This window comes from Mobula hypostoma, chromosome 4 (assembly GCF_963921235.1).
Source record: "Mobula hypostoma chromosome 4, sMobHyp1.1, whole genome shotgun sequence".
Classification (NCBI taxonomy): domain Eukaryota; kingdom Metazoa; phylum Chordata; class Chondrichthyes; order Myliobatiformes; family Myliobatidae; genus Mobula; species Mobula hypostoma.
Window position 1 is genome coordinate 159,407,356 of NC_086100.1, and position 25,105 is coordinate 159,432,460.

General features: G+C 41.2%; 1 protein-coding gene across 5 annotated transcripts in view; it reads left to right on the top strand.

The window, feature by feature from the left end:
- Positions 1-25,105, top strand: part of LOC134345717 (probable E3 ubiquitin-protein ligase HERC3) — a 106,591-nt gene that overhangs the window by 49,522 nt on the left and 31,964 nt on the right. For all 5 annotated transcript variants that reach the window (XM_063046832.1, XM_063046831.1, XM_063046833.1 and 2 more), the window contains 9 exons: positions 2,291-2,403; positions 6,135-6,194; positions 10,979-11,090; positions 12,237-12,426; positions 14,625-14,788; positions 17,489-17,602; positions 17,707-17,730; positions 19,791-19,880; positions 22,611-22,781. In XM_063046832.1, coding sequence (XP_062902902.1) covers positions 2,291-2,403; positions 6,135-6,194; positions 10,979-11,090; positions 12,237-12,426; positions 14,625-14,788; positions 17,489-17,602; positions 17,707-17,730; positions 19,791-19,880; positions 22,611-22,781 — 1,038 coding nt within the window. The remainder of the gene's footprint in view (positions 1-2,290; positions 2,404-6,134; positions 6,195-10,978; positions 11,091-12,236; positions 12,427-14,624; positions 14,789-17,488; positions 17,603-17,706; positions 17,731-19,790; positions 19,881-22,610; positions 22,782-25,105) is intronic.

Here is a 25,105-nt window from a genome sequence, read left to right on the forward strand (position 1 = left end):
CAAACTTAGGTTATATTATCATGAGCGGCGGAGGCTGGGGGAGATCTGATAGAGGTTTATAAGATTATGAAAGGCATAGATAGAGTGGACAAACAGGATCTTTATCCCCGGGGTCAAAATCTCTCATACCAGAGGGCATGCATTTAAGGCGAGAGGAGGTAATTTCAAAAGAAATGTGAGAGGCAAGTTGTCTTTTCCACACAGAGTGGCGTGTGCGTGGAACGGACTGCTTGGAGTGTTCGTAGAGGCAGAGACGTTAGAGACTTTTAACAGAGGTTTAGATAGCCACGTGAATGTGAGGATTGTAACTGCACCGGTCCAATGAAATAATGCCCACGCAACATACAGATATCCTTGAAGATTTATTTTTATTTCTCTGGCTCTCTCTCTTCAGTAGATACTGTGAAAACTACAAGAAAATAAAGGACATAAAGTTTGAAACATACATCCCTCAGTCTTTTAAAGTCTCTCAAGTTAGTGTCTGCTGATAAACAGGCCCAAACACGTTAGCACATCAGAAGTGTGCTGAAATCAAATAAATCACTAAAACATATCACACTGTTCATATAAAGCCACCTGAACAGCATCATATAAAGCAAATTAAGAAAAACAATGACTGTGTGCGCCTCTTGGACCACATGCTGAATGAGGTTACTTTAGGGCTATATGTCTTTCTCTGCTTCCATGTTGATTCTGACCCATAATACCACAGTCATGCTTTTATCAAACTCTGGTCATGTGACCTGTTACACTCTGGTCATGTGACCCATTACACTCTGCATTAAATAAACCTTATATAAGGTGATAAATTAATCATGAATTTATGACAAAAACATATAAAATAAACATTTCAATGAAACATGTCCCGGAGACAGTTACAAGGATATAGACATTGTAGGGAGAGAGGGGATTAGTTTAGTTTGCCATTGTAGCATTGAATCAGGTTCGTGCGTCTGGCAAATGAGACAGAAAACATAGGGAATAAGTATATTAATCATTTAATTACAAACAGTAAAAATTCCACCAAACATTCATGTTCTCCAAGTTACCGACACTACAAAGCTGAATATTTAACAAACTTACTTAGCTAAAAGCGTGCGCAGAGCGTACCTTCCTAATGGTTATGTGCACCTCTTGCCTTAAACAAAGGAAGAGAGAGCAAGCCCCTTCCGTGTGCTATTTTATACCTGGGATGTTTGAAACAGGACACCAGGCAGCTAACCAATGGGAGAAAACAGCTGCATTTTCTAAACTAACCAATCACAACAAATACTTAGCTAAAAGTATGCACAGAGCATACCTTCCCAATGGTTATGTAGACCTGTTTGTCTTAAACAAAGGAAGAGAGAGCAAGCACCTTCCATGTGCTATTCTACATTGGGATATTGGAAACTGGACACCATGCAGTTAACCAATGGGAAAAGCAGCTGTAGTTTCTAAACTAACCAATCACTACAAAGCGGCTTACAACAATCAGAATAAGCCATGCCCCCACAGGACAGCCATTTGATCACTAATTTATTTGGTTCAGCACAACTTTGCGGGTTGAAGGGCTTGTTCTCTGTTTGATGTTCCATGCGCGCTTTTGTGTGTGTGTGTGTGTGTGTGTGTGTGTGTTTATTTGCCTTATTGTGTGTGAGTGTAAGGAAGAGTGTCTATGATAGGGTGAGTATGTGCAACAGTAAAAGCTTGGAGGGCTGTGTGTGTTTGCTTGTATGAATGAGTGACGTGTATGTCAGTGTTTATGTGTGAGGGTGAAAGTATTAATGTGTTTGTGAGTATGCATGAAGAAGTTTGCATGTGTGTGTGAGAGACACACACACACACACACAGTCAGACAGCCAGATAGCGACAGCGTTTATGGGATTCATAAACTAACCTGCCAGTTTTGCAAAATTCAAACTTCCTTTTGATTTTCCTTAATCTCCTCCTCGTTTTTTTTTTCAGCAACTAATAAATCCATAGTAAAACAGCAGGAGTTTTCTGCAAACACGAGGAAATCTGCAGATGCTGGAATTTCAAGCAACGCACACAAAAGTTGCCTGTGAACGCAGCAGGCCAGGCAGCATCTATAGGAAGAGGTACAGTCGACGTTTCGGGCCCAGACCCTTCGTCAGGACTCTGTGGAAGGGTCTCGGCCTGAAACGTCGACTGTACCTCTTCCTATAGATGCTGCCTGGCCTGCTGCGTTCACCAGCATTTTTTAGGACTTCCCTGTCCCATTTTGAAGGGCAGTCATTTAAACCATCTACGCCATAAATTCCTCAACTGCTTTATTTCTCTTTCACAGAACTCGCAAATCCCTGATGACTTCCGCTGTTTGGATCCTTTAAGGCGTGTCAGGATCATTAACAATAGCAATAATAAGTGGCTACTCAGCCTTTCAGGGAAGGATGTGCTTAAGTAAGTGATGGATCCAGCTTTGACAAATATCTAAATTTTAGATTTGATCATGAATCTCAAATGCCCAAGAGTATAGCGTGCTTCCTGCAGTGAAGCATTTCCTGTCTGTTGGACTGATTCTGTTTTTCTCGTGCCATTTCCCTGATCGCGTTCACTTCGGCCCAGTTTCCTGTCAGCTCTCTACTCCTATCGCCATGGGAGCCTTGTGACGTTCCCTGAGACACTCCCAGGAGACGCATACAAAATGCTGGAGTAACTCAGCAGGTCAGGCAGCAATTATGGAAAGGAATAAACGGCCGATTTTGGGCCAAGACCCTTCATTAGGACTGGAAGGAAAGGGAAAAGAAGCCAGAATAAGAAGGTGGGGTCAGGGGAAGGAGTACGAACAAGAAAGTAATAGGTTGAAGAGTTAGGAAGCAGCAGAGATCTCTGAAGGGGGAAGTAATGAGAGCGTGTCTCACTGAACTCCCATCGAAGGGTAGATTTAAGGGTAGGCATCCCTCAAAGAGACTTTGCAGTGGTGCAGTGAATTGTAAACACAAGAGATTCTGCAGATGCTGGAAATTCAGAGTAATACAAAAAAATGCTGGAGGTTCAGCTAGCGGCTTAATTTAGGGGAAGGCAGTCTCGTGCCCGGCCAACCGTAAGAAATCTTGTTTGGGTGGATGCTGCATGATGTGTTCCCCTGTTACAAATCAGTATCACGAAATAACAAACGGTACACAATATGCAAATAAATGACTGAGTTTTATAATTCTTAATTTGACTGTAGGTTAGTAAAGAAGGGCCCATTCCCATAAAACTGTCTAATGCGCAACGTAGGAGCTCACTGTTTTCCCATCTGTTCGTTCGCCATTGATTTTCCCCCTGGTCGTTGACTCCTGACCCCATTCGAAGTCCACTCCGTCCTGCAGTCTGTGACTTCCCCATTCTGGCACCTTCTCTGTCCATGTTCCGCCGAACAAAAGACTGCAAAACCTTCGCTCGGGCACACAAGAAAGAAAAACATCTCCCCTCATTGGCTAGCGCACATTCCAAAGCCCCCGTTATCTCTAGTTGTAACCCAAACACACTGCACTACAGAGAAACCATTACATTAGCAGGGAAACCTTTCCTGGGTCGTTACACATGGAATACAAATTTCATTTAGCTGTATGTATGTGTATAGCTGAATGACAATTGAACTTGAACTGTAGCAGGTACCTCAAAGTACTGGAGAGATACGACCACAAAATCTCTACTGTCTCTAGAAAATCCTCCAAATTCGCTGGAAGGGTAAGCCACCTCCTCTGCTGTGCCAGTGTGTCCAGTGTGGTGCCCCTAATTACATTTAGTCACCTCTGATGAGCAGTCCCTTCACTCAGACACCTGACTGTAGGCCCCAAAGGCTCTACATGTAAGAAACAAGTTTGAGTCATTGTTCAAATCCTTGAGGGACGTGGGTAAGGTTTGGTCTCTCAGGACTTACCTACCTTTAACACTCCATTACCCCCATCTACCTGACTATCTTACTCTGTTTACCCTTGCCCCTTTTCCCTTCCCTGTCCCAAACTTGTAACATCTATGAAGAACTAAACCTGTCAAGTTTCTGCATGTTGGACTGACAGTCAAACAACCTTGAGAGGACCGACCAGTGTGGGACTTGCATGGTGAGCAGTAGGGCACTGAGGAGTAAGGTAGAAGAGAGGACCTGCAAATACAGGTCCATAATTTCTTGAAAGTGGCATCACAGATAGATAGGAGCGTAAAGAAAGCTGTTAGCACATTGGCCTTCATAAATCAATGTATATAGTACAGGAGTTGGGATGTTATGTTGAAATTGTAAAAGACATTGGCAAGGTCTAATTTGGAATATTGTGTCCAGTTTGAGTTACCTACCTACAGGAATGATGTAAATAAGATTGAAAGAGCGCAGTTAAAATTTACAAGTATGTTGCCAGGACATGAAGACTTGATTTATAGGGAAAAGTTGAGTAGGTTAGGACTTTATTCCTTACACTGTAGAGGATTGAAGGGAGATTTGATGGTGAGTGAGCGAGAGAGGCCTCTGTCGGTCAGAATTGGCCATGGATATTTCATCCTGGCTGTTTAGGTAGGCAAGCCTGGACAGTACGATATGGAGAGCAAGCTCCCCCTCTCCATGCATCGGATGAACCCAAAGTAATGGCAGAGACCGATACAATTTGGTACCAACAGCGTCGCAGGGGTTGCCAGCCAGCATTGAAATCAATGTAACACTGCCTTAGGAACTCCAGCTTCGGATTTTTTCCTTGGGGTTTACTCCTGTAGCCTTCCCCATGAATAGGCATGGCCGCAAAGTAGCGGAGGTTTGAGATCAGAGTTTCCCTTCTCCTAGATGAGCTGCCAACCACGGCTGATGACCAGTCAAAGCGACTGGTTTTAAGGCACTGGTATCCCGTCTTTGTCCCTTCTCCTGTCAGTAGAAATGGTTCTGTCAGGCTCAGTAGCTAAGGTGCAAGTGAGGGCCAGTAGCTGGACTTGGTTGTCAGAGGCTGTTTGAGGTGCACACCATTGGGAGCATTTAATAGATAGTGGAAGCTCGCCCCGTTACCAGCCCCGGCTATAACAACCTTAAGGAACCTTAATATTTGATAGAGACATACAAAATTATGAGAGGTATATCTAGGATGAAAGGAAGTAAGCTTTTTCCATTGAGATTGAGTGAGACTAGAACCAGAGGTCATGGGTTAAGAGTAAAAAGTGAAAAGTTTAAGGGGAATATGAGGGGGAACCTCTTCATTCAGAGGGTGGTGAGAGTTGGAATGAGGTACCAGCACAAGTGGTGGATACAGGGTTGATTTCAACATTTAAGGGAAATTTGGATCGGTGTATGGATTGGAGGGGTATGGAGGTCTATGGTCTGGATACAGGTTGATGGGATGAATGGTTCGGCACAGACTAGATGGGCCAAAGGGCCTGTTTCTGTGCTGTAGTGTTCTATGACTCTGTGGACTTTCCTCACAATGTGCTGCACTTACATTATCTGTTGGCAGTATAAAGTGTTTCGTTGTGAAGGAGAGATTTTTCCAGGGGGTTTCTTAAGTGGCCGTCAGCATTTGGAGTTACATTTTATGACCAAGCAAGTTACCTGGCTTAAACCATTATTTTGGGTGCAGCGCTTTAAGAACTGATTGGGCATTCAGTATTGGATGGAAGCTGGTGTGATCCATTTGTGGTTGAGAAATAAGATTATGAAGACATTTGCAGAAGCTTGATTGACATAGTGAAGGAGAGGCTGCTGGCTGCCTATAAAGTTCACCTAGATTCCAGCAACAGACTTGAGCACAGTGCAGACACCAGTTCTATCACTTCCATAAACTTGAAAATAAAAAAAACCTGCTGATGTTAACGATCTAAGGTAAGCACAGTAAGGATTAAAATACTGTGAAAGGAGAGACAGAATTAATGTTTCAGGCCAAAATGTCTTTGACCCAAAATGTTATTTCAATTTCTCTCTCTAGATATGCTGCCTAAAGTACTGAATGTTTCCAGCATTGTCTGTTTTTATTTCATTATCTCTTGGTCTAGGTTAGTTTTGTAAATTAATCAAACACAGAATTGTATTGAATTGATGATAAATGAAATATATCTTCTATAATTAAATCTAGCCAGTGACCAGATTTAATTACGAGGAAAGCTATTAAAAGTGCAATTTATATATTTAACCCATTTGCCTGTTTTTTTTTCTCTCGCCTTTGCATTATCTACAGTGAATTGAATGTGATATTTTCTTCACCTGGATGTCTGAACGGCAGTTTTCTTAACCACCAGTAAGTGCAGTTACTTACGGCATTTATAATATGAATTGCAAGATTTGTATAGTGCCTGTTATAGCCTCAGTGTGTTTCAAAGGGTTGTAAAACCAATGAAGTACTTCTGAAATGTAGTCAAGGTTGTAATGTGCGGAAAGCTTCAGCCAATTTGTTCAATAGAAGCTCTAATATGCAGCAGTGAATTATATTTTGAGACGCCCTGTTTTAACAATGTTGCTTGAAGGATAAGAATCTGCTGTCATTGGGAATCTCATTCCTTTTGATCTTTGAAATGATGCTGTAGAATCTACAGTACATTTACCTAAAAGAGTAGATGTGGGTAATGATTTAATATCTCATCTGAAAGCCCGCACCTTTAAGAGTGCACATCAGCTCTTCAGCAGCACACCGGACATTTGTCTTCATGTGAAACCTGGGCCCACTGCCTTCCAACTAAGTGGTCAGTAACGCATGACATAAGAAACTAAAGAACAGCCGAAAATAAGACATGAAGATTAGGGATTTTGATTAGATAAGACTAGTTTATTGTCATAGGCATCACTGTGCAATGAAATCAGATTTAATATCACTGGTGTATGTTGTGAAATATATTGTTATGCAGCAGCAGTGCATTGCAATACATAATAAATTGTAAATTACAGTAAATATATATATTTATATAATATATGTGTATGTATGCATCTGTTTGTGTGTGTGTGTATATATATACAAACCCCATTTCCAGAAAAGTTGGGATATTTTCCAAAATGCAATAAAAACAAAAATCTGTGATATGTTAATTCACGTGAACCTTTATTTAACTGACAAAAGTACAAAGAAAAGATTTTCAATAGTTTTACTGACTAACTTAATTGTATTTTGTAAATATACACAAATTGAGAATTTGATGGCTGCAAACACACTCAACAAAAGTTGGGACAGAGGCATGTTTACCACTGTGTTACATCACCTTTCCTGTTAATAACACTTTTTAATCGTTTTGGAACTGAGGATACTAATTTGTAGTAGATTTGCAATTGGAAATTTTGTCCATTCTCGCTTGATATAAGACTTCAGCTGCTCAACAGTCCGTGGTCTCCGTTGTCGGATTCTCCTCTTCATGATACGCCATACATTTTCAATGGGAGATAGATCTGGACTGGCAGCAGGCTAGTCAAGCACACGCACTCTGTGTCTAAAAAGCCACGCTGTTGTAGCCCGTGCAGAATGTGGTCTGGCATTGTCCTGCTGAAATAAGCATGGACGTCCCGGGAAGAGACGTCGCCTTGATGGCAACATATGTCTCTCTAAAATCCTAATATATGTCTCAGAATCAATGGTACCTTCACATACATGCAACTCACCCATGCCGTGGGCACTGATGCACCCCCATACCATTACAGATGCTGGCTTTTACACCTTTCGCTGATAACAATCTGGATGGTCGTTTTCATCTTTGGCACGGAGAACTCAACGCCCGTTTTTTTCCGAAAACTAGCTGAAATGTGGACTCATCTGACCACAGCACACGGTTCCACAGTCTTTCGGTCCATCTGAGATGAGCTCGGGTCCACAGAACTCGCCAGCATTTCTGCATAGAGTTGATGTATGGCTTCCTCCTTGCGTAATACAGTTTCAAGTTGCATTTCTGGATGCAGCAACGGACTGTGTTGAGTGACAATGGTTTTCTGAAGTACTCCCGAGCCCAGGTGGCTATATTTGTCACAGTACCATGACGGTTTCTTAGGCAGTGCCGCCTGAGGGCTCGAAGATCACACGCATTCAACAGTGGTTTCCGACCTTGCCCTTTACGCACTGAGATGTCTCTGAATTCTCTGAATGTTTTCACAATATTATGTACTGTAGGTGTTGAAATACCTAAATTCTCTGCAATCTTGTGTTGAGAAATGTTCCTTTTGAACTAACTAACAATTTTCTCACGAATTTTGGCACAAAGGGGTGAGCCATGACCCATCCTTGCTTGCATTGACTGAGCCTTTGATGGACGCTACTGTTACACCCAGTCATGATACCTCATCTGCTACCAATTAGCCTGCTTAATGTGGAGTCTTCCAAGCCGGTGTTACTTGAATATTCTGTGCACTTTTCAATCTTATTTTAACTCTGTCCCAACTTTTGTTGAGTGTGTTGCAGCCATCAAATTCTAGATTTGTGTATATTTACAAAATATAAGTAAGTTGGTCAGTAAAACTATTGAAAATCTTTTCTTTGTACTTTTGTCAGTTAAACAAAGGTTCACGTGAATTAACATATCACAGATTTTTGTTTTTTTTGCATTTTGGAAAATATCCCAACTTTTCTGGAAATGGATAATATACACACACACACACACACACACACACACACACACACACACACACACACACACAGTGATTGATAAGTTCATGGCCCAAGGTAGAAGGAGTCAATTTTAGAAAACCTAACACATTTATTTTTCCTACATTTACACACTTAGTCCAGTGGTCGTGGAGCAAACGGATCCCTTCTTTGTAGAAGTCGGCGTCTTGGACCTCCAGAAAGTGGTCCACAGCATGGGGTGATTGATAAGTTTGTAGCCTAAGGTAGAAGGAGATGAGTTATTAACTTCAAAGAGTTGAACTGCACGTGCATGTAATGAGAGCAGTATAACTCATCTCCTTCTACCTTAGGACACAAACTTATCAATCACCCTTGCTCTGGACTACCTGGAGGTCCAAGATGCTCTCGTTACATGCACATGCAGTTCGACTCTGAGTGATAATGCAGAAAGTTTGAACTTCATAACTCATCTCCTTTTACCTTAGGCCACGAACATATCAATCACCCCCTGTGTGTGTGTGTGTGTGTGTGTGTGTGTGTGTGTGTGTATAAATAAGTGGTGCAGAAAGTGAAAAACAGTTGTGAGGTAGTGTTCATGGATTCAATATCCATTCAGAAATATGGTAGCAGAGGGAAAAGGCTATTGTTAAGTGTGTGCTTCAGACTCCGCTACCTCCTTGATCCTTGATCGCGAGGAGCCCCTTAAAGAATACTTCACTTTTCAATAAGTCAATGGCCAAAGATAAAATGTAAACTTACAAAATGATCCATGCTCACCTTAAATGAGAGAATAAAATGCAATTACGTGCAAATGAGTGCAAAGGAAATAACAATTGAACAGTCTAATCTAAGGATTTAACAGTCGGATCCAACACTGGAATCACTGAGTCTTTCAGTATTCCCTGTTGTGTCATTAGAGCACAAACACTTATTAAACTCACTAAATTAAGTATATGGGATAAGGTTAAAAAACATGTCTTCAGAATTTCTCCAAGCTAGGACAAGCCCAGTACTTATGAATAAGGGAAGCCTCGCCCCCTTTACACTCATCGCAACTTGTTACACTTAATTGCTATTTGGATCCTAACCCTCTGATTGCTTTTTTCGGTACCTTGGCAGAAGTTGATATGCATCTGACTCTGACTAAGCGTCATACATTGTCCTTTGCCTCTCTTTTGGCCAGACGTGCGGTCCTTCTTAGGTGGAGAGATGTTGCCCCACCCACTCATGCTCAGTGGCTCAGAGACATTATGTCCTGCTTAGACCTTGAAAAGATTCATTATTCACTTCCTAATTCGAACATAAAGTTCCCAAAGGTGTGGGGACCTTTTCTTGAATATTTTCATAATTCATGTTTAGATTATTGCTATATTTATACTCTATTCTTGGTTGGGGCAACTGTAACGAAAATCAGTTTCCCTCGGGATCAATAAAGTATGACTATGACGATGACTCCTTTTCTTTCTTTTGCGTTTAAATCCCTTACTTCCAGCTTTTTTCAGTTAAGACTTACGTTTTTCTTTATGTCTAAACATATTATAGTTCAGGTAGTAGACAATATACCTTCTTTTTATAATTACAGCTCTGTGGTGATAAAAGTTCTGATTAACTTTTCTATATATCGTGAGGTTGGCTTGGAGTTGGGTAGTGGGAGGGTGGGGTGGTAACTAATTTTATACGATTCTACTATGGGTGCTTTAACTGTTATGAACTGTACATTTGATATGTTTGTTTTGCACTGTATAAACATTTTTTATTGGACTTTTTGTTGTTGCATTGTAAAAACTTACTAAAAATTTTTTTCAAAAAAACTCATTAAATTGGGAAATTGGTTTATTATTGTTACATGTATTAAGATATTGCATGCCATCCACACAGACTAGTTCATTATGACAATGCATTGAGGTAGTACAAAGGAAAGCTATAACATAATGCAGAATGTAGAATTATAATTACAGAGAAAGTATAGTGCATGCAAACATTAAGGTGCAAGGTCATAATGAGGTAGATTGTGGGGTAAAGAATCCATCTTATCATACAAGAAGACTGTTCGATAGTCTCATAACAGTGGGACAGAAGCTGGCCGTGGGACATGCTTTTGTACTGTATCTTCTGCCTGACGGAGGTGGAGGGTTGTGGAGAAGAAAGAGCTCCCAGAGAATATTAATAACTCCAAGACCCGTTTCAAGACATGGATAATGTAAACAAATCTGTTTTTTGTTCATTGTCCTGCCCTGGTAATATGATGGAGCTTCTAACTTGGGTGATAGAAAGAGTGGCTGATCAATATGGGAGAGAGGAGTATTGTTTTGATTGCTGATTTTCATATCCACTGAGTTTTGAACCATAGAGCTGAGTGTCTGATGCTGCCTATTTTATTCTGTGTCTGTAATTGATAGAAACCAAAACATGGGATTTACTTTTGGGACAAATGCAAAGATTGTAACACGATGGATAAATATACTTCTTTTTTCCTGCTGCAGAAATGACGAGCATTTCAAAACCAGCCCTCGAAACCCTGGCATTGACTTGAATGCAGTCAGGTTATTTTTTGAGAACATGGTGAAATCTCCATATTGCAAGTTACTCCAACAGGTGAACCATTATCACTGCAGGGCTCGGAGCCTGTTTGCTTTGCTTTGCTTTGCTTCCCTTTGTGAGAGTGAGCAAGTTACCCTTTCACATAAAGCACTTGGAATTATCTCACTGCTGTTGCTCTAACATTACTTCGGGCCGAATGGTATTTGATTTGGTTCACCCCTCTCCTCATTGATGCATGGGTCTAATCACCCAGGACAATCCAACCCTGGGGTCACCAGAGTGAAACTTCAGCTACAACTAGGTCTCAGCTGGCGTACTGAACAAACCCTGTCCCCAGAGCATTTTAACAAAAGACAAGGATGCAGATGGAGCCACAGCTCCTCTCAAGATCAGTCAGGCTTTTGTAAGTCTTTTTTACTTTTTACTTTTATTTGGATGTACAGCATAGTAACAAGCCCACACTGCCCAATTCCACCCATGTGACCAATTAGCCTACTAACCCCCAGGTTTTTGGAAGGTCAGAGGAAACCCACGGGGAGAATGTACAAAATCCTTAAGACAGCGGTAGGAATGGAACGCGTGTAGCTGGTGCTGTAGGTGCTGTAGGCGCTGTAATGCTGTTATGCTAACCACTACACTACCGTGCCACCTCAATAGTCATCATTTCTTTAAATTATAAAAAAGATGGTTTTATAAAAATAAAAATTATTTTGTTGAAAATAAATCATTAAAAATTGAGGTATGTGAAGAAACCCCAGAATTACCAATTTCTCTCTAATCTTTGGGTTGAGAAATACAGTTTCTGGGTCCAGTTGGTGTAAGGCAACCAGTGTGAGATTAGAACTTCAAATTGAGAAGCAGGAAAAGGCCATCTGACCCTTTCGGCCTGCTCTGCCAATCATCAAGGTCTCGTCTGATCGTGCATGTCAGCACCATTTTCCTGCTCTAACCGACAGTTGATCTCTATTAGTATCTGGAAATCAGTCGTGCTTACTCACAGTTCGGTCAAGATAGGGTTTTTGTGGTACTTCAGTGTAGGAATTACAAAGATAATCTCTCAAGTGAAGTGAGGAAGTTTCTCCCCATCGCAGTGCTCAGTGCTCAGTATCCTTTCCTGTGATGCTTGGCTTTAGACTCCTCCATTAGCTTTACCAATACAAGCATATTGATCTGTTCTCTGGGACTTCTTTCCTTTTACAGGTATCTGCGACTGTAGAGAATCGTCTCATATCCCAGTTACCAGCTTCACCACCTGATGTTGAGGCCATGAGAGCCTTTTTGATATTACCAGTGTTTCCTCTTTTCCAAGAGTCCAAGAATTATTTGACCTTTGCACTTCCCTTTGCCACTGCCATTCTCCACCTGGATGCCAACCCAAGCAAAGTATTGGGTAGGTACTGAGCGTGTTTGGAAATCATATTCATACAGCATGGAAATAGGCTCATTGGCCCACCATATCTGCACCAACTATTAACAACCTTTTCCCCTTTATATTTATACACTAAAAATGATCTCCTGATCTCATTGTCTACCTGATCATGTCCCAGGCATTTTATTTGCCTTCCCGCACTGCACTTTCTCTGTTTTCTGTTTTTTCTTTTTCCCTTTTGTATTATCTTGATGTGTTTATGTATAGTGTGATATGGCTGGATAGCATGCGAACAAAAGCTTTTCACAATCTCTCAGTATTTGTGTTGACAATGAACCAATTATCAATTATATTCTACCCACATTTCTATCAACTGAACTCACTACACCAAAGGGACAATTTACAGCGGCCATTTAACCTCCCAGCCCATATGTCTTTGAGGTGTGGGAGGAAACTGGAGCACCCAGAGGAGATCCATGCGGTCACAGTGAGAATGTACCAGGCTGTTTTTTGTTGTTGATTAGTCAGTTAGTAATGCATTAAAGATAAAATTTGAACAGTAAATTAGACTCCCAGTAGGATTCATTTTTTAGGGCTTTGCTGGCAGACCCCACCTCTAATTGTCCAAAGGGAACTGGAGAGTCCACTGATTCCCACTGATGCCTAAAATTTTGTCACCTTCACCGTTCGCTCTGCGCTGTTTGGGGGGTGGGGGGAGGAGGAATCTTTTGAGCTATTGTATCATATTCAAAAGAAAAAAATACTTACTTGTAATTGTCTAGCTATAGGAAAGATGGAAAGATGTCATTAGACTGGAAAGAGTGCCGAAAAGATGCACGAGGATGATACTGGGACTGGAAGACTTGAGCTGCAAGGAGAGGCTGGATAGATGGGGACTTCTACCCCTTGAACTAAGGAGTAGAGGAGTGACCTTACAAAGGTTTTAAATCTTGAGTGGATTGCCACAGATTTTATCCCCAGGATAGGGGAGTCTAAATCTTGAAGGCATAGATAGTGTAAGAGGAGAGATATTTGAAGGGCAGTTGATGGGTAAGTTTTTCACATGGAGGGTAGTGGGTATGTGGAATGAGCTGCTAGAGGCAGGTACAATTACAATGTTTAAAAGACATTTAGACAGGTATGGATAGGAAAGACTTAGAGCAGGGGTTCCCAACCTTTTTTATGCCTTGGACTAATACCATTAAGCAAGGCTAGGAACCCCTGGCTTAGAGGGATATGATAAAATGCTTAAGAGTGGGACTAGCTCCGATGGACATCTTGGTTTGGATGGATATGTAGGGCCAAAGGGCCAGTTTTCATGCTATATAATTCAGAAAGAAAATGACTGATTTGAAGATGCCGAACATTTCATAATTTGGTACCCTTGTTAATGTTTTGTACTGTTCTTTATACTAGGTGTGACCAATATTGTAGAAGGAAGCTATTTAGAGATGGAAGGAAATGATGTGAACAGGATGGTGAAGTTGCAATCTGTCTAGGTCAACCGGAAACCATGGTTGCGGAATGAGATGAGATTAAAGGCAATGGGAAATTCCTCTGACTATGTTGGTATTGGTTTATTATTGCTGCATGTGCAGAAATAACAGTGAAAATGTTTGTTTGCATGCCAGCTGGTCAGATCATTCTGAACATAAACACATTTAGGCAGTAAAAATGAGAACAGAATGTAGAGTCTAATGTTACAATCACAGACAAAGTTCAAGGGCCACAACATGGTGAAATGGGAGCTCAAGAGTTCACCTTTAGCAAGATGGAAGTTAGAAAATGGTTAAGTGAGCTGAAAGTTGCAGAAGTATCACGATAAACAGAGTTCGCTGGCCAGTGCACTGAGGCAGGTGGGGGTTCTGAGGTTTCTAGAATGTTTTCTAAGTGCGGATGCAGAAAGTGGTTGCAAGTGAATTGTCTGTGGTGAGAGCGGTCAGAGGTGGCTCTTGTGAGTCCACAAGGACAGGGTGCCCATGAGAAGTAGTAAAAATTAAAGAGATGCGTTTGTGTAGAGGGAACACTGTAAAAAGGGCAGAAGTGGACTCAGTGTCACTAGGAGAATAATGGATGAGGTGGGTCACTGAATGCAGAGGTAGGTCCTATCACAGATGGTTCACTCTACCAGATCACCCTGAGGAGGGGAAGATGGGCAGGATTCCTGATATTCTTTGCACAAACTCATAGATAAATTAATTTGTCTTTTCTCCTTCCAGATAACTGGTGGTGTTGGGTGAGTGCTGGCTACTTTAGCCGATTGGTGGAGCTCTATAAAGATGCAGTGGTGTACCTGCTGACCAGAATGAGAACTGCCCTGTTGGCTCATTCATTCAGCCATTATATCAATGATGCACTTCGAGTTTTGGAAAAACTGCACAAGGTACCTGTGGGAATGATTGACAGCAGAAATTTATTTTCTTCTGAGAAGTATTTATATCTCCAAAAGTAGAAACGGTGGGAGCCGGGGAATATTTAAAGGATGGGCTTTTGATTGGGGGTCCTGTACTTTGCCATTAAAGGTGGAATAATTAGCTTGCATTTATACAACATCTTTCTTTTCAATGTGCTTTATGGCTTATGAAACGTGAACCCTAATATAGCATGTGGAACAGTCAGAATTGCTATTAGCCACATAACTTTTTTGACTTGCCCCGTGTTGAGGGTGAGGCTCAATTTATATTAGACCAGCTTGTTACCTCCCCAGAGAAAGTTTTCTATTCAACCTAATTTCAACTAGACAGTGCCTTGTAGTATTCTGCTCTCAACAGAACACTTGACATCTTCATTTACTCATCAGGTACTATTTTTATTTAAACCCCTTTTTCTTTCCAAATTCTTTCTTGTCTTTACCCCTCCTTATCTCTGTAATCCCTCACCACAACTCAGTGGAGACCCCTTTGCTCCATTTATTCCATGCTTGTGTGCATTCCTGATTTTAATCGCTCCACCACCTGCCCAAGCCCTGAGTTCCAGAAATCCCTCACTGAACTTTTCTATCCCTCCTTTAAGCTAATCCTTAAAATCTACCATTTTAAATAATCTTTTGCTTATCAGTCTCTCATATCTATTTATATGCCTCAGAGTCAAATATTGTTTGTGCTTGCCGTGTTTTGGTACAGTGGAGAAAATGGCCGGGGTTCCTTTCATTTATTTGGGGCACTATGGCGCTTAATTGGGACAGGAGACTTGTAGAACATTTTCTAATTAGAAACGCTTGTGTGGCCATTAGACACGACACTGATTGGAGCGAATAGTATTTAAATAGTGTCATTTGCGTGTGTTTGTGTTGAAAAAGCAGTGATTTTTGGCACTGGTAGTTAGTGAGAAAATAAACAGGAAGACAACTCAGAACTGTTTCGCTCACTGTGATTTCAAGCTTTCAGGCTTGGAGGTGCCAGAAATGGCCAGGAGTGAAAATGAAACTATTTTACTACTTCAACAAGTTAAGAAATACGAAGGTATTGGCAATCATCTTGAATGTTATATTGAAAATGAAGATTTTGTGGATGCATTTGTCAAAAGTATTGTATGAAGGCAGTCCATTATCAGTACTAGGTGTCTGTGCTGGTTTTGTTTATTTAAAAGAGCATGGCAGTGTACATAGGATGAATTGCTCTGTAGATAAATATTAGGAACTAATACACAGTTTATAATAAAGTAGTAGTATTAATAGTGTTATAATTTTTCCTGTATTTCATTTAAATACGCATTTTTTTCATTTATCTTTTTATACTTTTTAAAATTATTTCCATATTTTCAGCTAATTGGGGCAGCCACTTAATAGGGCAAAAATGTACTGGTCCCGATGTTCAGATTCAACCAGAATCCATTGTATTTCTTTTCTATGTGAAGAGCAAAGTTATTTTTGTTGAATGTCATAAGATGGTCAGTTCTGAAGTTGTGATGGAAAGGATTTTAGCCCCCTGTTAAAATGACCATATGATAGTTAGTCACATAAAAGTTGCTGGTGAACGCAGCAGGCCAGGCAGCATCTCTAGGAAGGGTCTCGGCCTGAAACGTCAACTGCACCTCTTCCTAGAGATGCTGCCTGGCCTGCTGCGTTCACCAGCAACTTTTATGTGTGTCGCTTGAATTTCCAGCATCTGCAGAATTCCTGTTATATGATAGTTAGTGACAGTTTTGTTAATCTCTCACAGAAGGAGCACCATCCTGAGTTAGAAATGCACACTGTTTTGAAAAATGAAGCCAAATCTGTTTTGTGTGGGAAATCAATGGACAACTGCAGAGCCCAATTCCTATCCCATTCTGACATGTCAGTCCATGAGCTCCTCTTTTGCCACAATGTGACCACTCCCATAGTGGAGGAGCAACACCTCCTATTCCCTCTAGGTAGCCTCCAACCTGATGACATAAACATCAATTTCTCCTTTCAGTAATTTTTTTCGCTTCCCACTTCCCTCTTCTATTCCTCACTCTGGCCTCTTACTCTTTCTCCTCTCTTGCCTATCACGGACCCCTGGTGTCTCTCTTCTTCCCTTTCTTCCATGGTCCACTCTCCCCTCCTATCAGATTCCTTCTTCTCCAGCACTTTCCCTTTCCCACACAGATGGCTTCGCCTATCATCTTCTAGCTAGTCCTTCTTCCCCACAACCCACCTTATTACTCTGGCGTCTTTCCCCTTCCTTTCCAGTCCTAAAGAAAGCTCTCGGCCTGAAGCCTCGACTATTTATTAATTTTTATAGATGCTGCCTGAATTGTTGAGTTCCTCCAGCATTTTGTGTGTGTTACTTTGGCTTTCCAGCATTGGCAGAATTTCTTGTGTTCATAATTGACAAAAAGCACTTCTACAGAAGTTAATACGTAGTTGGGTCTCAATTATGACTTTCAGACCTGGCATGTATTAAAAAGGACTCTACTGGTCTTAGAAAGGTGCTGGTTTGCCTGCTGAGGAAAACAGATGATAATAATAGCCAGTTATTTCCAGCCCAGAAGTTCAGATGTGTTAAAATTGTTGCTCATTGCACTTTAACTTTTGGGTAACTATATACTGTGTATAGTACTCCTGTTACTTGCAATTGCACGTCTGAACTGGTCTCGCTCTCTCCATGTTGTTGCACAGGTTAATTCAATCGCTAACCATGTTCACTATGATGCGTTTTACATCCATGAACTCAACAATTTGGTCAACATTGAATCTGATTATCTATATTGGGCATCCCAACATGCTGGAGTTGTAAGTAGATCAATTCTAAATCTGTTATAGTTTCATAAGTTGACATAGGCTCTTAACTCTCTTTCCTATTTCTTTATAATTTACATGTCTGTTTTTTTTTACAGAAAATCCAACCAGCTATTGCAGAGGTAGGCAAACATCATACAATTCTAATATTTTGGACAACTTTAGTTAGTCTTTTGACCTTGCGTCGTTTCCAGTCAAAAAAAAGTGTACTTTTAAAAAACACCCAGTCCCTTTCCCAGGATGTAGCAGTGTATTTGCAATGTACACACTTGTACAGACTATCTTGGACAGAATGAGATCCCTTGTGAATGACTGTGATCTTTGTTCAATGGTTTGTCCAACTGAGAATTCCTTGTTCATTTTCACTCCTTTAAGGGAGGTGAATGTCATTGGCAATGTCACCATTTATGCTGTCTTCATTATTGCCCCTGAATTGGAATATTAAGAGTCAACCTTTGTGTTGAGCCTAGAGTCAGACCAGGCTCGGTAAAGATGGTATGTTCCCTCTTCTGAAGGACAGTAGTGGGCTAGATGGGTTATTACAAACAAGCAGTTGTTTCTTGGTTATCATTACTGAGGCAAGCTTTTATTCCAGACTTATAGTGCTTTCCCCGGTAGGGGAATCTGAAATGAGATGGAAAAGGTTGAAGGTGAGAGCAGAAAAATTTAAAGGAGATCTGAGGGACAGCTTTTATGCCCAGAGGGTGATGGTTGATAGAATGAGTTTTCAGAATAATTGGTAGAGACGGGTGCAATCCCAACATTTAAAAGCCAGTTAGACAGCTACATGGATAGGAATGATTTTGAAGGATGTGAGCCAACACAGACAAGTAGAACTAGCTCAGGACGACAACTTGGTGTGCTTGGACAACTTGGGATGAAGGGCCTTTTTCCATGCTGTATAACTATAACCATTGAATCTAATAATAAATATACCTGAAGTCTTCATTGTTAAACTGTGCTAACCGCCACGTCTTCTGCATCCTCCCTGAGAGCAATTCATGATCCTAATTTAACTTCTCTGCACATAATGTGAGGTATCAGTTCAGACTCGGAGTCAAAATAGGGTCTTGTTCCTTTGATTTAATCATACCCACTTAAGTAGCCCATTCTGCTCATTGTGTACAATAGTCAGAAAATTAGTTGTCTGTTGATCCCATTCCTCTAACTGATCACATTCCTCCCAAGTCCTTTCCAAATCTCAGCTCACTTTCTGCTTAACAGAGTTACGATGGTGTTGTCTTCTATCAGCTCTCAGGCAGATACTAATGATTGTCTCAGTTCACTAACAATCTCTTCCCTGAGAACATGAGCACTAACCTTTGATTCTGGAAAATGCAGATCTTCAGTATGCTATTACTCTGTTAGGAACAGGATGTTTGGAATTGAAGAGTCTCTTTTCAAGGAAATGTAAGACAGAAAACAGGAAACTGAACAACTGTCGTTAAGAAAATAATGGATTACATTTGAAAAGCAGTCATAACATGACAATACAATCATAATGCAATAAAGAAAAAACAGTTTTTGAAAGAGAAGTTCTTGTTTGACAAGCTTATTTTTATGAGTATATATTTGTAGTTTACAAGGGATGCTGCTGGGACTTGAGGGCCTGAGTTATGGTGAGAGGCTGGGCAGGCAAGAGCTTTATTCCTTGGAGCATAGGAGATTGAGGGGTAACCTTACAGAGGTGTATAAACCTGTAAGAGGTGTAGACAGGGTGAATGCATGTAATCTTTTTCCCAGGGAAGAGGAACTAAAAGCAAGAAGGCATAATTTTAAGGTGAACAGTGAAAGATTGAAAAGGGAACTGAGGGGCAACTTCTTTGTGCAAAGGATGGTGTGTATATGGAATGAGTTGACAGAGGAAATGTTTGAGGCAGGTATAATGATGTCATTTAAAAGACATTTGGATAAGTACATAGATAAGAAGGGCTTGGAGGGATATGGGCCAAATGTGGACAATTGGGACTAATTTGGTGGAGCAGCATGATCAGTGTAGAAGAGCTGGGCCAAAGGACGTCTTTCTGTGAAGTATTCCTCTGTGATTCTATTGATTTCTCACCCAGAAATGAGAATGTTCTCACTGAACCAATGATGAGACTCATGTTTCTCCCATTCTCAAGTCACATGGTATTCGCAAGTTGCTGTTTTGTCTTAAGCTGTGTTGCTTGCTCTGTTCCAGGTCCCTGTTGCTTTTTGCACCTATCCCTTTGTTTTGAACGCTCAGGCAAAGACAAAGATGTTACAGACTGATGCTGCCTTACAGATGCAGGTATGTTGTATGGAGGTTGGCGGTAAAATGTTGCATGCCAACCAAATAAGATCACAGATCTCCGAGCCAAACCATGCCTTCAGCTGTGTTTGTGGTGAGGAGATTGCACAGTGATGTGATTAGTAGAACTATCTCACAGCTCCAGTAGCTCAGCTTCAATCTGCCTCTGATGCTGTTTGTGTGCAGTTTGCACGTTTTCCTTCCAGGTACTTTAGTTCCCCATTTTCCAAAAATGTTCAGTTTGGTAGGTGAATAGACCATTGTAAATTGCCCTCGGTGTAGTTGGGTGACAGAATTAGTGGGAACGTGGGGAGTTTAGAATAGAGGAAAATTGGTGGAACAGAATCACTTGGTACGCAGGCACAAACCTGATGGGCTAAGTGGCCTCCTATGTCGACAAAAGATACATAAATAGCTTAGTTTGTGGCCTTGTGTCAACGTACCTCATGTCAAACTATCACTTTGCACAATGCACTTTATTGGTCCAAAATCATTTTCTTAGATTCTTGCTTTGTTACCATCACATTTTGTTTTTTTTTCTTCTACAGCCAGCATAATTTTAAAATGTTGTTATGGATAAGTAGTAGGGATAACAAATGGACTAGGTTGGAATCCCATTTGCATTTTCATGCCAATAAAATACTATTTGCTTCTTTGGTTCAATCCTATATCTTATCTTGCCTATCACCCTTGTCCAAATTTTTTTTTCCTTCGGGCAAGTGGCAGAACTGCCCACTCGGTTTGGTTTATGTACTGAATAAGTTGTGCTGAGAGTCATTCGTTAGCTTTGCTTTCAGTAGGTATGAAGACCTGAGGAACTGGAGTTGTGCCAAATGTTAAGGACAAACATAAGAGCCTCGGGATTTGAAAAGGAGGTTTAGGAAAGAGTTTGACCACTGGCTGAAATGTTGACGAGCAGAGGGTTCAGAGTTGAGATAACTGCATGAGATCCAAATGAGAATTGCATATATAGCACACAGTAAGTTGTTTGATTGAGAATATAGGGCCTGAGAGGGTGATACAGGGGATGGTTTCAGACCTCTGGAGGCAAATTGCATAAATACACTTCATTAGGTACACTTGTACAGCTGCTCATTAATACAAATATCTAATTAGCCAGTGATACGGCAGCAGCTCAGTGCATAAAAGCATATAGGTGTGTCAAGAGTTGTCAGACCAAACATCAGAATGGGGAAGAAATAAGATCTAAATGACTTTGACTGTGGAATGGTTGTTGGTGTCAGACAGGGTGGTTTGTGTATCTCAGAAACTGCTGATCTCCTGGGATTTTCAACAGTCTCTTGAGTTTACAAAGAATTGTGTGGAAAAAAAATGAAAAAAATAATCCAGTGAGCTGCACTTCTGTGGGCGTAAATGAGAGGTCAGAGGAGAATGTCTAGGAGACGACAGTAAATCAACTAACCACATGTTACAACAGCGCTGTACAGCAGAGGATCTCTGAATGCACAACACGTCGAACCTTGAAACAAATGGGCTACAGCAGCAGCAGACCACACTGGGCTGAAAGGTGTAAACAGTAAAGTGTCCATTGAGTGTACATGAAAAGGAAACATTTGCAGAGCATTGCAAGTTGGCTTTTAAAAGCCATTGCACAGACACAGCAGATGAATGTACCCCTTTGTGTTCCAATATGTCGACAGTCCACAAGACTATAAGATATAGGCAGAAACAGGCCATTCGGCACATCGACTCTGCTCTGTCATTTCATCATGGCTGATCCATTTTTCCTCTCAGCCCCAATCTTCTGCCTTCTCCCGTATCCCTTGATGCCCACACCAATCAAGAATCTATCAATGTCTGTCTTAAGTAAACATAAAGACTCCACAGTTGCCTGTGGCAACAAATTCCACAGATTCGCCACTCTCTGGCTAAAGACATTCCTCCTCACCTCCATTCTAGAAGGATGCCCTTCTATTCTGTGGTTGTGTCCTCAGGTCATAGACTCTCCCACCTTAGGAAACATCTTTTTCACATCCACTCTATCAAGGCCCTTTACCATTCAATAGGTATCAATTAGGTCACCCCTCATTCAGGCCAGGTACTTGGTTCAAAACTGATCAATGTGCAACTATGTTTGCCTCTTGAGAGCTCTCTGGATAAAAATGCTGTATGTCTCACACATTAGTGCATTTAACTAGGAATGAGAAATCAAATATCACCAGGAACTTAAGTTCTTGAAGTGAAACAAAAAGTGATGGAAATGTTCACTTGGACTTGTTATCTTTAACTCATTAAGCATCTTTACTAAGATCTGTATCCCATTTATGAGATGAATGATGAATACATGCTTCAGCAGGCAGAGTTAGAGGAATAAAAAAATATTAAGGAAGTTGTGGAGATAATGGAGTGCTAAGGTGGCGTTGATATTGTCTTATTATTGTTAATGTGTACTGAGATACAGTAAGAAGTTTTAGTTTGCATAGTATCCAGACAGATCATGCCATGTATTATGACACCGCAGTAGTAAAAGAAAAACGATATTGTGTTGCAGCTACAGAGTAAATGCAGAGCAGGTAAAGAAATAAAGTGCAAGGGAAAGAATGAGTAGACTGAGAGATCAATAATTCAGTTTTAGCATGTGAAAGCTCCATTTAAGAGTCTGGCAGTCATGGGATAGGAGCTGACCTTGCGTCTGGTAATAAGTGCTTTCAAGCTTTTGTATCTTAGATGGCCCACGATAAAGGATCCTGACTGTGCCTCTTGTTACAGATAGCAGTGAACAGGACCAGTCTGGAGAATATCTTCATGTTGCTCACAATGGGGCCATTTCTGACCAGCAGCCCCTTCCTCGTTCTGCACGTTCAGCGGGATAACCTGGTCAGCGATGCACTGAGAGAGCTGAGTATTCATTCAGACGTGGATTTGAAAAAGCCTCTGAAGGTAAGAGGGTCACTGCTGTTGGCATAATCAAGGGCTTGGATTACTGTGCATTAAATAATTCTTGAAGCAGTCAGAGGTGGCTAGCACGTCATCTGCCAGCTCTTTTCTGTGCTCTTGGTAGTGCTAGTCATTAGCACTGACACCTCCAAGGCAGAAAGTCATTACTGCAAGTCATAAGACATTACAAGACTACTTGTAGTGATTTGCATTCATTCACAGCTTGTGAATGTAGGATGAAAAGTTGGTGAGATAAGACTCTCTTTTGTTATAAAATGGATAGCAAATGGTCTTGCAGTGAAGGCCATCTCATACTTTCCTGTGTGGCTGGCTGATGTTATATCTATATTCTATCCAGCATTGCTGACTCTGTGAATATAAGTTTAGTTGCTCTCTGCACAGAAATTTGAACTCTGGTATCAAGTGAGGCTGGACAGTTTTGGGTCTGCATTCCTTAGAGTTCAGAAGAATGAAGGGTGATCTCGTTCAAAGTAAGTTTCTTGATTTACTTTTCATTTCTTGTCTGTCAGTGCATAGTTACAGTAGTGAGAATGGCTCCAGGGTCTGTGCTGTGCTCTTTTTGTGAGGTGTGGGAATTCTGGGAGACCTCAGCCTCCCAGATGACCACATCTGCAGCAGGGGCACTGAGCTGCAGCTCATCAGAGAACGTGTCAAGGAACTGGAGCTACAGCTCGATGACCTGCAGCTCATATGGGAGACTGAGGAAATGATATGTAGGAGCTACAGGAAGGTAGTCACCCCTGGGAGACAGGTACCTGGGTGACCGTCAGGAGAAGAAAGTGAAACGGGAAGCCAGAGCAGAGTACCCCTGTGGCTGTTCCCCTCAATAATAAGTTGGGGGGGGTGACTTACCAGGGGGAGCCACAGTGACTGAGTCTCTGGCACTGTCTGATGCTGTGGCTCGGAAGAGAAGGAAGGTGAAGAGAACTGCAGTACTGATAGGAGATTCCATAGTTACAGGAATAGAGAAGAGATTCTGTGGACGTGATAGAGACGGTTGGTATGTTGCCTCCCAAATGCTATGGTCGGGTGTAGTGGGCCAGGTCCATGGCAGTCTAAAGGGGGAGGGTGAGCAGCTAGAATATTGGCTAGATATTGGCTCTAATGTGTAACCAGTATTGGTACCTGTTGGCTCCCTTGACGTGGGTAGGAATATTGAGGATTATAGCTGGGAGTTTAACATCCAAGGATGCACATTGTATTGAAAGGACAGGCAGGTAGGGGGAGAGGTGGCATGGCTCATTGGTAAAAAGTAAAATCAAACCCTTAGAAAGAAGTGACATAGGATGGGAAGGTGTAGAATTATTATGGATAGAGCTAAAAAACAGCAAGGGTATATCAACCTTGAACAGTAGCAAAGATGTGGGCCACAAATTACAGTGGAAGATATAAAATGCTTGTCAAAAGAGCAATGTTATGATAATCATGGGGAATTTCAATGTTTCCTAATTAGGCTGTTGTTGGATCTCAAGAGGGGGAGCATGTAGAATGCTTAAAGATGGCTTTTTAGAGCTGCTCATGGTTGAGAGCATTATGGGATCAGCTATTATGGATTTGGTGTTGTACAATGAACTGGAATTGATTAGAGAGCTTAAGGTAAAGGAACCCTTGGAGGCCAGTGATCATAATATAATAGAATTGACTCTACAATTTGAGAGGGAGAAGCTAAAGTCAGATGTATCAGTATTACAGTGGAGTAAAGGGGACACTAACAGGGATGAATTTCTGGAATCAATTTGGAAGGCACAAGATACTGTATATACATCCCAAAGAGGAAGAGGTATTCTAAAGGCACGATGATACAATGTGGCTGACAAAGGAAGTTAAAGCAACCATAAAAGTCAAACAAAGGGCATATTAATAGAGCAAAAATTAGTGGAAATTAGAGGATTGGGAGGCTTTTAAAAACCAACAGTAGGCAAATTAAAGTCATAAAGAGGGAAATGGTGGAATACAAAGTTAAGTTAGCCAATAATATTAAAGAGGTTACCAAAAGTTTCTTCAGATATATAAAGAGTAAAAGAGAGGTGAGACTAGATATCAGACACTGGAAAATGGTGCTGGAGAAATAATAATAAGGGATAAGGAAATAGCCGACGATCTGAGTAAGTATTTTGTATTAGTCTTCACTGTGGAAGATACTAGCATATGCCAGAGCAGTTGCAATTACTACGGAGAAGGTGCTTGGGAAGCTGAAAGGCCTGAAGGTACATAAGTCACCTGGACCAGTTGGGCTACACCCTACTAGGGCCTATGGCTCTGAAAGAGGAGGTTGAAGAAATCGTGGAGCATTAGTAATTATTTTT